Raw genomic sequence first — 14166 nt, 5'->3', positions numbered from 1 at the left:
GCTAGTCTATCTGACACACCTAACCTTACCAGCTAGTCTATCAAAGCTAACCTTACCAAGCTAGTCTATCTATCACACCTAACCTTACCAGCTAGTCTATCTATCACACCTAACCTTACCAGCTAGTCTATCACACCTAACCTTACCAGCTAGTCTATCACACCTAACCTTACCAAGCTAGTCTATCTATCACACCTAACCTTACCAAGCTGGCCTAACTCAGAGACACAGAGGCAGAAATACACTACTGCACTGTCAAAATATTGCAGGGGGAGAGAGAGGGAGAAATATGACAAGGGGTGAGACACAGTGAGAAACAGAGAGAAATTCAGTGAGGATGATAGCAGGATAGAAAGAGAGAGAGATGCAGTGAGGATGATAGCAGGATAGAATGAGAGAGAGATGCAGTGAGGATGATAGCAGGATAGAAAGAGAGAGAGATGCAGTGAGGATGATAGCAGGATAGAATGAGAGAGAGATGCAGTGAGGATGATAGCAGGATAGAATGAGAGAGAGATGCAGTGAGGATGATAGCAGGATAGAAAGAGAGAGAGATGCAGTGAGGATGATAGCAGGATAGAAAGAGAGAGAGATGCAGTGAGGATGATAGCAGGATAGAATGAGAGAGAGATGCAGTGAGGATGATAGCAGGATAGAAAGAGAGAGAGATGCAGTGAGGATGATAGCAGGATAGAATGAGAGAGAGATGCAGTGAGGATGATAGCAAGATAGAATGAGAGAGAGATGCAGTGAGGATGATAGCAGGATAGAAAGAGAGAGAGACGCAGTGAGGATGATAGCAGGATAGAATGAGAGAGAGATGCAGTGAGGATGATAGCAGGATAGAAATAGAGAGAGATGCAGTGAGGATGATAGCAGGATAGAAAGAGAGAGAGATGCAGTGAGGATGATAGCAGGATAGAATGAGAGAGAGATGCAGTGAGGATGATAGTAGGATAGAAAGAGAGAGAGATGCAGTGAGGATGATAGCAGGATAGAATGAGAGAGAGATGCAGTGAGGATGATAGTAGGATAGAATGAGAGAGAGATGCAGTGAGGATGATAGCAGGATAGAAAAAGAGAGAGAAACGGATGGAGGGGTGGTGGTAGCCTCAAACAATCGGATTTGATACTTTGTTGGGCACTGCTCGGTGATGCAAACGACAACGTACTCATCAGAACCGTCTACCAATTACAGATACCATCCCAGGTTGGACACGTGCTGCTAAAACATGTATGCCAACACCAGGAATAGGTTTGGAGCATCAGAATACTATATCACACCCACACACACACACACACACACACACACACACACACACACACACACACACACACACACACACACACACACACACACACACACACACACACTAACCCCACACACACACACTACCCCCACACACTCCTTCCACACCATGCCCTACCTGTGACGTCGAGGGGCAGCAGGTGAGCGGGTGTCCGTTGTCCTAGGTGCCAGCGGGGTTTCTCGGCCACGGGGGGTCCTAGAGAGGTACTACTCCACACCACCAGAGGGCGATCTGACCCACAGGGTGATGGAGAGGGGGACTGGTCTACACCCCTATTGATTCCTACTGAGGAGGTATCATCCTCCTCACACACCTGCCTCTTAGACGCCGGCTGGAGGGGAAGGGGTGGGTGGGAGGGAGAGGAGAGGAGAGGAGAGGATAGGAGAGGAGAGATATTTCAGATTCAAAATCGTTGGAAAGCGGAGAAGGCTGGAAAACGGCGTACACTGCTGCTCATGCTCCCAGGTGATATTTATTTACAACTTATTGACCCTTAGGTCTTCGTCAGGCATCCATATCCCAGGTGGGTGTGGAAGGTCCTATATATAGGGGCAGTACTCAGTGACATCACTTCCTGAAACATGAGGTAAAAAAATGTATAACATAGTTTCACAATGTTAACATTCAATGTATCAAAATATATGATCATACACAGATAATGTGATCAATATTCATAGTGATATACATACACATACAATATTCAACTAGGATATAAATAAAACACAATTTGGACTTATTGAAACTATAAAAACGGTTTCAAGTCAAACTCCTCGTTCAGTCCAAGAGGAGACAGTGTGTTGAGCCTGTGGATCCAGAAAGATTCCCTTTGAAGAAGTTTCCTCTCAATGTCCCCTCCCCTGCAGGACATGTTGACCATTTCTACTCCTATGTATCTCAGAGAACTAATGGGATGTCCAGCGTGTACAGAGAAGGCTGACATGAGATGTCATTTGGAAAACCAAGAAAGAATGTTGTGTATTTAACTTGTAAGCCAAGCCCAACACTAGTCATATCAAATGAAAGTCTACAGTAAATCTCAGGGATCTATTCATTATCTTATTAATAATGCAAATATTTCAAAATGCAGGTAACTCATGACATCTCATGATAGTACATTGATGAAAACAGTGAGAGAAGGATTCTACCAAAATAAATTGCAAATGTTTTTAAACAACTATTATCTTGACTATAATTGGCAACAAAGGACTAGCAAAGGTTAAGTTAACGTACCTGTCCAGTGAAAATCTCACTTTTAAAAGTTCATATTCTTTTAACTGAGTCAAAGCATAAATTGGAGAAAAAATACTTAAAGGGGCAGTGAAGTCAAAAATGAGATTTCCAATGATATTTCCACACTTTGAACTGTTTATGTAAATATCTTTAAATTTGTATCAACACGCCCCACAATCAGACTGAGTATTTCAATGGCAAAAAAGCGGCTAACAAAAATAAATGATCAAAAATATATTTGGAGGTATTTTAATGCAGTAAAGACACAGTGGACTCTTGCCGCTTGAAAATTCCAGTGAAACCGTGGCGGATTCCAGAATTCATTCATATTTGCACATGCAAACGGACATGATCAAATAGCTATATCCTTTTGTCAATAGGGGGTGCTATTTGCACTTTGTAATAATTTCGTTCCCAAATTAAACTGCCTCGTACTCAATTCTTGCTCGTACAATATGCATATTATTATTACTATTGGATAGAAAACACTCTCTAGTTTCTAAAACCGTTTGAATTATTTCTCTGAGTGAAACAGAACTCATTCTGCAGCACATTTCCTGTCAGGAAGTGAGATTTCTGAAATCGAGGTCCCTGTTCTAGGGTCAGTTTATAAGTCCCCATGTAAACTATGGGGCTACATGCACTGCATACGCCTTCCTCTAGATGTCAGTAAGCGGTGAGAATTTGAATGGAGTGGATTGCACCATCTGGGGGACTATAAAAGCTCATGGAACGGAAGTACCGTTCTTTTCAACGGGGCGCCTGGCGCAAGAGGGACATCACAATGGCGTCCTGCAAAAGCTTTCGTTTTAGCAGTTCTATATCTCCGGTCATGTTTTTATTCGTTATAGGTGTTAAAGACATCATAAGGTAGTTAATTTAAACCGACTTATAGCAGTTTATATCAGTTTATTGCGATTTTCTGGAATTTCTTAGTCACGCGCTTTCACGAGTTGGACACCTCTCCAGTGGATGGCTATCGTTAGCTGCTATTTCTACAGGAGAAGAGGACATCTTTCAACCAAAAGACGATTGTTCTGGAGAAAGGACACCTTGCCCAAGATTCTGATGGAAGCTCAGCAAATAGTAAGCAGTCTTTATGCTGTTAATTCGTATTTATGTTGACAAATGTCAAATAATAATTCCGCCATGAATTTCGGTGCGGTCTCGCTTTAGCGCACGCTGTATTGCGCAGTAACGTTAATTTTAAAAATATAACACAGCGGTTGCATTAAGAACTAATGTATCTTTCATTTGCTGCCCAACCTGTATTTTTTTTGTCAAGTTTATGATTACTTATCGATTAGAATAGGTGCCTCTCCAAGATGGCGCCGGACAGATTGCTTGAAGTTTTGGCCACTAATCACATTGTATAACCACGATTTGTGCCGCTAAATATGCACATTTTCGAACAAACCCTATATGCATTGTGTAATATGATGTTACAGGACTGTCATCTGATGAAGAATATCAAGCTTAGTCAAAAATTATATATCTTTTGCCTGTTTGTTACGATCGCTAACCTTTGCTGCTGGTAAATGGTGTTGTGTTTCTGGCTATTGTGGTAAGCTAATATAATGCTATATTGTGTTTTCGCTGTAAAACACTTAGAAAATCTGAAATATTGGCTGGATTCACAAGATCTGTGTCTTTCATTTGCTGTACGCTGTGTATTTTTAAGAAATGTTTTATGATGAGTAATTAGGTAATACACGATGGTCTCTGTAGTTATTCTAGTTGCTTTGGTGAGAGTTGTGATGGTGGCTGCAATGGTAAACTATGATTTATACCTGAAATATGCACATTTTTCTAACAAAACATATGCTATACAATAAATATGTTATCAGACTGTCATCTGATGAAGTTGTTTCTTGGTTAGTGGCTATTTATATCTTTATTTGGTCGAATTTGTGATAGCTACTGATGCAGTAAAAAAATGGTGGAGTAAAAATAGTGGTGTCTTTTGCTAACGTGGTTAGCTAATAGATTTACATATTGTGTCTTCCCTGTAAAACATTTTAAAAATCAGAAATGATGGCTGGATTCACTAGATGTGTATCTTTCATCTGGTGTCTTGGACTTGTGATTAAATGATATTTAGATGCTAGTATTTACTTGTGACGCTATGCTAGGCTATGCTAGTCAGCTTTTTTACTGATGGGGGTGCTCCCGGATCCGGGTTTGGGAGGAACTAGAAGATATTCTATGTTCACTCTGTTATCATTTCACCAAGCTAGCTATAAATCAATGCATTATCTACATTGTGCAGCTATATATAAAAAAAATATTATTTAACTAGGCAAGTCAGTTAAGAATAAATTCTTATTTACAATGGCGGCCTAGGAACAGTGGGTTAACTGCCTTGTTCAGGGGCAGAACAACAGATTTTTACCTTGTCAGCCCAGGGATTTGTTCCAGCAACCTTTCAGTTACTGGCCCAACACTCTAACCACGAGGCTACTTGCTGCCCCAATGCGTTATCTACATTTCGCAGCTATATATTTATGCGTTATCTAAATTGTGGCCTCGACTCCGCCATAGAAATAGACAGAATAGAAGCTCCAGTAATATGGATAGCCTAATGATTGAACGGTTTGGAGCGTGTATTGAAGCAATGGGCAAGTTCGTTTCACATGGCCCGGTGCCCCGGGTCGGTGGAGATTTCTCCTTAGGATCAATGGAATGGTCGAAAATGAGTCAACCCTGCACACCCAGAGCCATGCAAAACGAGGTCAAACCATTCATCTTGGGTTAACGGGGGGAGTGGGGATCTAAAATGCAATCATATCACGAAATTTTAACATTTATAAAAATGTTATATATTTTGTTTTACGCAGACTAGCTAACAAATAAGAGCAACTTAACAAATGAGAAAACGGATTATGATAATTTGCTGGTAAAAAATGGGGAGGTGCTAAAACATTAGTTTACACCCCTTATTTTAATTTGCTCCATGGCAAGGCGGCCAAGTGTAGGGTTGTCACTAGTTACCACAGCCACAAAGTCCCAAACCACGTCTTTCTCTACATGTTCTGTTCTTAAAACCAGATTTTAAACCTGTCACTTTAACCCTAACATTAACCATACTCCTAACCTTAGCCTAACCCTAACCATAAATGAAGACCCCCAAAAAACACATTTTTGTTTTCATGAATTTGTACAATATAGCCCATTTTGATGGTTTTATCTCGTGGAAACCCAAGTGTAGACTATTGAGAAAAGCTGTTTGGCTCTCAGACGACTCGCGAATAGAAAGAACTTTGAAGCAGGCGTTTCTGATTAATAAACAGTCGCCAATAAATAGGTAACATTGACATAAAACCCAGCTCTGAAACAAATTTGCACGTCATCTCACAGGAAAAGACACGTAAAGACTCTCTGAAACATCTGAAGTCACACATGCAGATTTGGTACTTCAAGCCCAAATATATCATACATTAACTAAAAGGATCACTTATTGACTTACATCATTGTGCAACATAATTTAAGTAGGTAAGTAAGTAGGTAACTGTAAAGTTAAACAAAGGTGTAAATATTTACCAGGAAGATGAATTCAGGTCTCTTGTTGTTGAGGGAGATAGGGGAACGACTCAGGGTGGTGGACGTATCGTCAGAACTCTGGGAAGACACTGTGGGGTGGCGGAACGTCTGGCCTGTTAACTTGGTGTCATACAGCTGCTCTTCGAAGTCTGTAGGAACAAACACACACACACACACACACACACACACACACACACACACACACACACACACACACACACACACACACACACACACACACACACACACACACACACACACACACACATCAGAGTTAGTCAAGTTGCAGAACATCCGTCCCGTTAGCTGCTTCTTGAAGTCTGTTCAAAGCAGAAACACCAGTTAGTCACATGCAGTAAATACACACTCCAGAGATACCAGCCAGTTAGCCTGCTGGCAGAGTGGAAACTTGGAGGAGTGGAGACCCAACACAAAAAAAACTAAATGTGGCATCCACCTCTAGTCTGGCTCACTGCATACTCTATCCACCTCCTCTCTCTCCACCTCCTCTCTCTCCACCTCCTTTCTCTTTTTCTCCTGCCTCTCTCTCTTTCTTTCTTGCCCCTTGTTGCTCTCTCTCTCTCTCTCTCCCTGCTTCTCTCTCTCTTTCTCTCCTCATGTTTCCCACTCTCCTCAGGACTCCCCCTCAGGCCATTGTAAACATACTGATTACCATTCCACAACCCCCCCCAAAACTCCCAAAACACCCCCACTAGCCATTATTTTGCCCCAAAACACACTCCTCCACTCCCCTAACCTCACCCCCTCTCCACTCATCCCTGCAACCCCATACTCCCCCTCCACACACACACACGTAAACACACACACGTAAACACACACACACACACACACACACACACACACACACACACACACACACACACACACACACACACACACACACACACACACACACACACGCAAACACACACATGCAAACACACAACCCACCCCAAGCCCTGGCCCGCCCCCGCCCCCCTTTTTTGGGGGGGGAGGGTTGTTTGAAGGGGGTAAAGGGTTTGGGAGGGGGTTGCAAGTGAACTTGCTCTCTGGGACAATACGGATGCCTTCCTCCCAGTGTAGGGTTGCCTAGCAATTCCAGTATCCCGGAGACAATGGAACAGCCCTTTAATCAACAATGGCCTGGAGTGAATCCCCTGACCAGAGAAGAGGGGCAGACCTGGCAACTGATTCTAGTTTGAACAATAATGACCTTCTTACTGGGATCCTGTGGTTGCCAGGTCTGGTTCTAGTCTGGCTAAAGAAAACAAATCTGGCAACTTGAACACCTAACTTTACTTCTTAATTTAACCTTTTTTTTATTACGAGGACAAGAGACAGTAACAGCAAATGTAACATCCTCAGTTAGCACTCTTTAAGGGGAAGTTGAACATGTGCTCCTGGTTGTAGTCAGGTACCTTACAAAGCTACCTTACTAGTATCCTTTATGGTGAATGTGGAATGAATGAGAGTACCAGCAGCAACTTCTTTATGTCTTTGTTGATTACATTTCCACACATGTTGTGTTGCATTTGCTGCACTGTAATGAAATCTAGCCTGAGTGCCAGTCCATATATGCTATCATGTAAACTCCTTGTCTTGACCAAAAAAATGTTTGGCTTTTGACAATTGACCAATTGAATTGAGTTAGAAAGAGCACAAACATATCTGGGACCAGGCTAGATAAAATCTGCTTTGTGGTGCAATTTTTTTGTTGTTGAAAACTTAAATCTATGCCAGTGCTTCTGTTTAATGTATTAGTCTAACTATCGGAAGCAGCAGACCTGACACACACACGCACACGCACACACACACCACACACACACACACACACACACACACACACACACACACACACACACACACACACACACACACACACACACACACACACACACACACACACACACACACACACACACATACAGTCTCTCAGACTGTAGCTAACGTCAACAGACAGATGTTCCGCTATAAAACAGACAGTGAAACATTCAGTCCATTCAACACAACGGTACGAGTCCCGGTTCTCATCCAAAGCTGCTCTTAATGTGAGGTACAGACAGATACTGTACTTCCCTGTGAATGTAGGAATATGCATCACGGTATAGAAATAGCAGAACAAGAGAGGTTCTACCATGCTATGGTGGCATTGCAAGGAGCACAGACGACTATATGGTGAGTGATAACAGTTAAATGAAATCTGCAATGTGCAGAAGTGATGAAAGACCAACAACAAATTCACAAGTAAAACACCAGGTCTCTTATGAAAAATAAGTTTCTCTCTATGAGATTTTTGACTGTAAATAATGCAAATATGGAGGAAAGTGAGTTTGTTGGACTCAAGGATAACATCAGCTCTCTCCCTAGACATGACTGAGCATCCCAACACTGTCTCTTTGCCTATACAGTGCACTACTTTTTGACCAGAAGCCACAGGGCTCTGGTCAAAAGTAGTGCACTACGTAGGGAATAGGGTGCTATTTGGGATACATGCTCTGTCTCACATCTCAGGCTAACGTAGCGTCAGCATTCCCGTGGAAAACGTATTTAATCCTGTTCTAATTAGCATAACCATGCTAACATTTCCCCCATTAAAACATATGAGATTTATAGTAAAATATGCTGACGCTAAAGTTACAGGGCAGTGAGTCAAATGGTACCCTAGTCCCTACGTAGTGCACTGCTTTTGACCAGGGCTCATAGGGTCAAAAGTAGTGCACTATGTGGGGAATTTGGGACGCAGAGCCTGGAGTTGCTATGACCGTATTACTTGCTAGCTACTGTCGGTTCTGCTATAAATACTCAACTGGAATCATTCAACTGAATACACAGAACACACACAGAGAAGAATTAGCCAATTAGCGAGATGTGTGACGCCACTCCAGCTCAAGTCACCAGACAAGAGATAGAGGGAGGAGAGCAGAGAGAGATCCACACAGCTAGTCCATACAGTTACTGTTAGTAGGATACATCACAGTAGAGGGAAGGATGGAGAGAGGGGCTATTGGGGCTAGCGTGTGTGTGTGTGTGTGTGTGTGTGTGTGTGTGTGTGTGTGTGTGTGTGTGTGTGTGTGTGTGTGTGTGTGTGTGTGTGTGTGTGTGTGTGTGTGTGTGTGTGTGTGTGTGTGTGTGTGTGTGTGTGAAAGAGAGTGAGTGTAAATGTGAGTGTGTGTGACTGTGAGTGTGACTGTGAGTGAGTGTGAGTTTGACTGTGTGTGTGTGTGTAACAGTGTAATGGTAAGGGTCTGTGTAACCGTGTTAAAGGAGGTAGATGGTATCAGTCTGGTATACAGTAACACTGTTCCCTACTGTTTATTGAACTGCTAAAACAAGCAGGAACACAATGGAATTTAGTCTCTAGACTTTGTGTTTTAATCCTTATTTTTTTAATCAATGTGCTATTGTACACTATTCCCTATGGGCCCTGGTCGAAAGTAGTGCACTATGTGGGGAAAAGGGTGCCATTTGGGATGAAGCACAGACTGAGTTTTGTTCCAGGTCCTGCTCCAATACTTTTGATATGCCTCCTTCATTCGTCAAATCAATCAGTGATCTGACATCATACCGGTGACACCATACCGGTGACATCATACCAGTGACATCATACCGGTGACATCATACCAGTGACATCATGGAGCTGGAGATGGATTCCAATCTGTTAAAGGGCTCCCTTCCTTTCCTCCTTGACCCCTTGCTTCTCGTCTCCTTTCCTGTGTCATTGTCTCCTTACCTCTGTACTTGTCTCCTTTCCTCTGTCCTTGTCAACCCTCCCTTTGAGTAGATAAGTGTCAGTAATATTGCAGCGATATTACACAATTATAACTGCCAATCATTTTCACCCTGGTCACACAGTAACTCCATCAAATTACACCTGAACTGTCATAACTGTACAAAACAACCCCAGGAAAAGGCTACTCATCGATAGTCAACGTTCAGTCATGAGAACAGAGTAATGAGACAAAGGACGCCTCCCAAATGTCACCTTCTTCCCATATAGCAAACTACTTTTGACCAGGGCCCACTACTTTTGACCAGGGCCCACTACTTTTGACCAGGGCCCACTACCTTTGACCAGGGCCCACTACTTTTGACCAGGGCCCACTACTTTTGACCAGGGCCCACTACTTTTGACCAGGGCCCACTACTTTTGACCAGGGCCCACTACTTTTGACCAGGGCCCACTACCTTTGACCAGGGCCCACTACCTTTGACCAGGGCCCACTACCTTTGACCAGGGCCCACTACTTTTGACCAGGGCCCACTACTTTTGACCAGGGCCCACTACTTTTGACCAGGGCCCACTACGTTTGACCAGGGCCCACTACTTTTGACCAGGGCCCACTACCTTTGACCAGGGCCCACTACCTTTGATCAGGGCCCACTACTTTTGACCAGGGCCCACTACGTTTGACCAGGGCCCACTACGTTTGACCAGGGACAACTACCTTTGACCAGGGCCCACTACCTTTGACCAGGGCCCACTACGTTTGACCAGGGCCCATACAGTTCCGCATAACCCCCAGGGGCGGCAGATAGACTAGTGGTTAGAGTGTAGGGGTGACAGGTAACCTAGTGGTTAGAGTGTAGGAGCGACAGGTAGCCTAGTGGTTAGAGTGTAGGGGTGACAGGTAGCCTAGTGGTTAGAGTGTAGGGGTGACAGGTAGCCTGGTGGTTAGAGTGTAGGGGTGACAGGTAGCCTGGGGGTTAGAGTGTAGGGGTGACAGGTAGCCTGGTGGTTAGAGTGTAGGAGCGACAGGTAGCCTGGTGGTTAGAGTGTAGGGGCGACAGGTAGCCTAGTGGTTAGAGTGTAGGAGTGACAGGTAGCCTGGTGGTTAGTGTGTAGGGGTGACAGGTAGCCTAGTGGTTAGAGTGTAGGGGTGACAGGTAGCCTGGTGGTTAAAGTGTAGGAGTGACAGGTAGCCTAGTGGTTAGAATGTAGGGGTGGCAGGTAGCCTGGTGGTTAGAGTGTAGGGGTGACAGGTAGCCTAGTGGTTAGAGTGTAGGGGCGGCAGGTAGCCTAGTGGTTAGAGTGTAGGGGCGGCAGGTAGCCTAGTGGTTAGAGCATAGGGGCGGCAGGTAGCCTAGTGGTTAGAGCGTAGGGGCGGCAGGTAGCCTAGTGGTTAGAGCGTAGGGGCGACAGGTAGCCTGGTGGTTAGAGTGTAGGGGAGACAGGTAGCCTGGTGGTTAGAGTGTAGGGGTGACAGGTAGCCTAGTGGTTAGAGTGTAGGGGCGGCAGGTAACCTAGTGGTTAGAGTGTAGGGGTGACAGGTAGCCTAGTGGTTAGAGTGTGGGGGCGGCAGGTAGCCTAGTGGTTAGAGCATAGGGGCGGCAGGTAGCCTAGTGGTTAGAGCGTAGGGGCGGCAGGTAGCCTAGTGGTTAGAGTGTAGGGGCGGCAGGTAGCCTAGTGGTTAGAGTGTAGGGGCGACAGGTACCCTAGTGGTTAGAGCATAGGGTCAGTAACCGAAAGGTTGCTGGATCGAATCCCCGAGCTGACAAGGTAAAAATCTGTCGTTCTGTCCCTGAACAAGGCAGTTAACCCACTGTTCCCCTGGACAAGGCAGTTAACCCACTGTTCCCCTGAACAAGACAGTTAACCCACTGTTCCCCTGAACAAGGCAGTTAACCCACTGTTCCCCTGAACAAGGCAGTTAACCCACTGTTCCCCTGAGCAAGGCAGTTAACCCACTGTTCCCCTGAGCAAGGCAGTTAACCCACTGTTCCCCTGAGCAAGGCAGTTACCTCCCGGGTGGCGCAGGGTGGCGCAGTGGTCTAGGGCACTGCATCGCAGTGCTAGCTGCGCCACCAGAGTCTCTGGGTTCGCGCCCAGGCTGGGCTGGGTTCGCGCCCAGGCTCTGTCGCAGCCGGCCGCAACCGGGAGGTCCGTGGGGCGATGCACAATTGGCATAGCGTCGTCCGGGTTAGGGAGGGTTTGGCCGGTAGGGATATCATTGTCTCAGTATGTAAAATGTAATGTAATGTAAAATGTATGCACTCTACTGTAAGTCGCTCTGGATAAGAGCGTCTGCTAAATGACTAAAAAAAAAAAAAATGTAAAAAACGTTACCCACTGTTCCCCTGAACAAGGCAGTTAACCCACTGTTCCCCTGAGCAAGGCAGTTAACCCACTGTTCCCCTGAACAAGGCAGTTAACCCACTGTTCCCTGAAGACGTGGATGGGGAAGACACATTTCAGTTGAAGGCATTCAGTTGTACAACTGACTAGGTTTTCCCTTTCCCATAAGTGATGCGCTACATAGGGTAACATCGGACAGAAGTAAAGAATGTGACAGAGGAGAGCTAGAGGGATAGACAGGCTGCACGTTATCAGACGACCCTGTTGTGCTGAAAGAGGGGTATTGTTCCTCCTCTACTTCCCCCATTCCGTCACTGGAGAAATAAGAAAGAGTGAGCCCATTATTAACGGGTCCCGGTTGTGAGGGGTGGGGCTGGGCTGTTTTTGAAGGGCCCATACACACACTATACACACAAAGCTTAATATAATTGTGAGGACTTTTTGGGAACCAATAACCTAACATTAACTCAATTTCTAACCCTAAACCTAACCATAACCTCTAACCTCAATTTTTACCCTAATTTTAACCCCATTTTTAACCCTAATTTTAACCCTAATTCTAACCCCTAGGCTTAAAATAACCTTTTTTACAAATGAGGACTGGCAAAATATCCTCACTTCTCTGAATGTTAGTTGGTTTACTATTCTAGTGAGGACATCTGGTACTCACACGTATAGTAAAACGTGTAGACACACACACACACACACACACACACAAACCACATGCACACAAACATACACACACACATGCATACACACACACACACACACACCCACACACACACACACACACACACTGAAAACGTGATGTCCAACATATATTAATTTAATGTCAGTAACGTTAATAATACTTCAAGTCAAACTGGTCCCAATCTCCCATATCCCAATCTATATAATCTCCCATATCCCAATCTATACAATCTCCCATATCACAATCTATACATTCTCCCATATCCCAATCTATACAATCTCCCATATCCCAGTCTATACAATCTCCCATATTCCAATCTATACAATCTCCCATATCCCAATCTATACATTCTCCCATATCCCAATCTATATAATCTCCCATATCCCAATCTATACAATCTCCCATATCCCAATCTATACAATCTCCCATATCTCAATCTATACATTCTCCCATATCCCAATCTATACAATCTCCCATATCCCAATCTATACAATCTCCCATATCCCAATCTATACATTCTCCCATATCCCAATCTATATAATCTCCCATATCCCAATCTATACATTCTCCCATATCCCAATCTATACATTCTCCCATATCCCAATCTATACAATCTCCCATATCCCAATCTATACAATCTCCCATATCCCAATCTATACAATCACCCATATCCCAATCTATACAATCTCCCATATCCCAATCTATACATTCTCCCATATCCCAATCTATACAATCTCCCATATCCCAATCTATACATTCTCCCATATCCTAATCTATACATTCTCCCATATCCCAATCTATACAATCTCCCATATCCCAATCTGTACAATCGCCCCCTTGGGTGCATCCCAAATGGCACTGTATTCCCTTAATAGTGCACTACTTTTGGTTAAATATGGTGCACTGTATAGGGAATAGGGTGCCATTTGGAACTCACTCGGCCTTGGTGTAAATGAAGAAAAAAAAATGTAACCTAACCTAAACTAGGCAAGTCAGTTCAGAACAAATTCTTATTTACAATGACGGCCTACACCGGTCGAACCCAGACGACGCAGGGCCAATTGTGCGCCACCCTATGGGACTCCCAATCATAGCTGGATGTGATACAACCTGGATTCGAACCAGGGACTGTAGTGACAACTCTTGCACTGAGATGCAGTGCCTTAGACCGCTGCACCACACGGGAGCAGCAACAACAACCGCCAATAAATAGCCTTAAAGGGGAAGTTCACCCAACTACGATCTTTTGGTATTTTTCTTCATTAGTCTACTGTTGATACAGTCCCAAAATGTTTTGCATGTCAGCAATTGGACTTTCAAGA

At 44.2% G+C, this 14166-nt stretch overlaps 1 protein-coding gene across 1 annotated transcript in view; it reads right to left on the bottom strand.

Annotated features, from left to right (window-relative positions):
* Window positions 1-14166, bottom strand: part of LOC120030508 (NHS-like protein 2) — a 99298-nt gene that overhangs the window by 22150 nt on the left and 62982 nt on the right. The window contains exons 5-6 of the mRNA XM_038975916.1: window positions 6081-6229; window positions 1428-1641 (exon numbers count right to left, since the gene is read on the bottom strand). Coding sequence (XP_038831844.1) covers window positions 1428-1641; window positions 6081-6229 — 363 coding nt within the window. The remainder of the gene's footprint in view (window positions 1-1427; window positions 1642-6080; window positions 6230-14166) is intronic.

This window comes from Salvelinus namaycush, chromosome 36 (genome assembly GCF_016432855.1).
Source record: "Salvelinus namaycush isolate Seneca chromosome 36, SaNama_1.0, whole genome shotgun sequence".
NCBI lineage: Eukaryota > Metazoa > Chordata > Actinopteri > Salmoniformes > Salmonidae > Salvelinus > Salvelinus namaycush.
The sequence above is the reverse complement of the archived record's forward strand: the minus strand, read 5'-3'. Positions and strand labels throughout refer to the sequence as shown.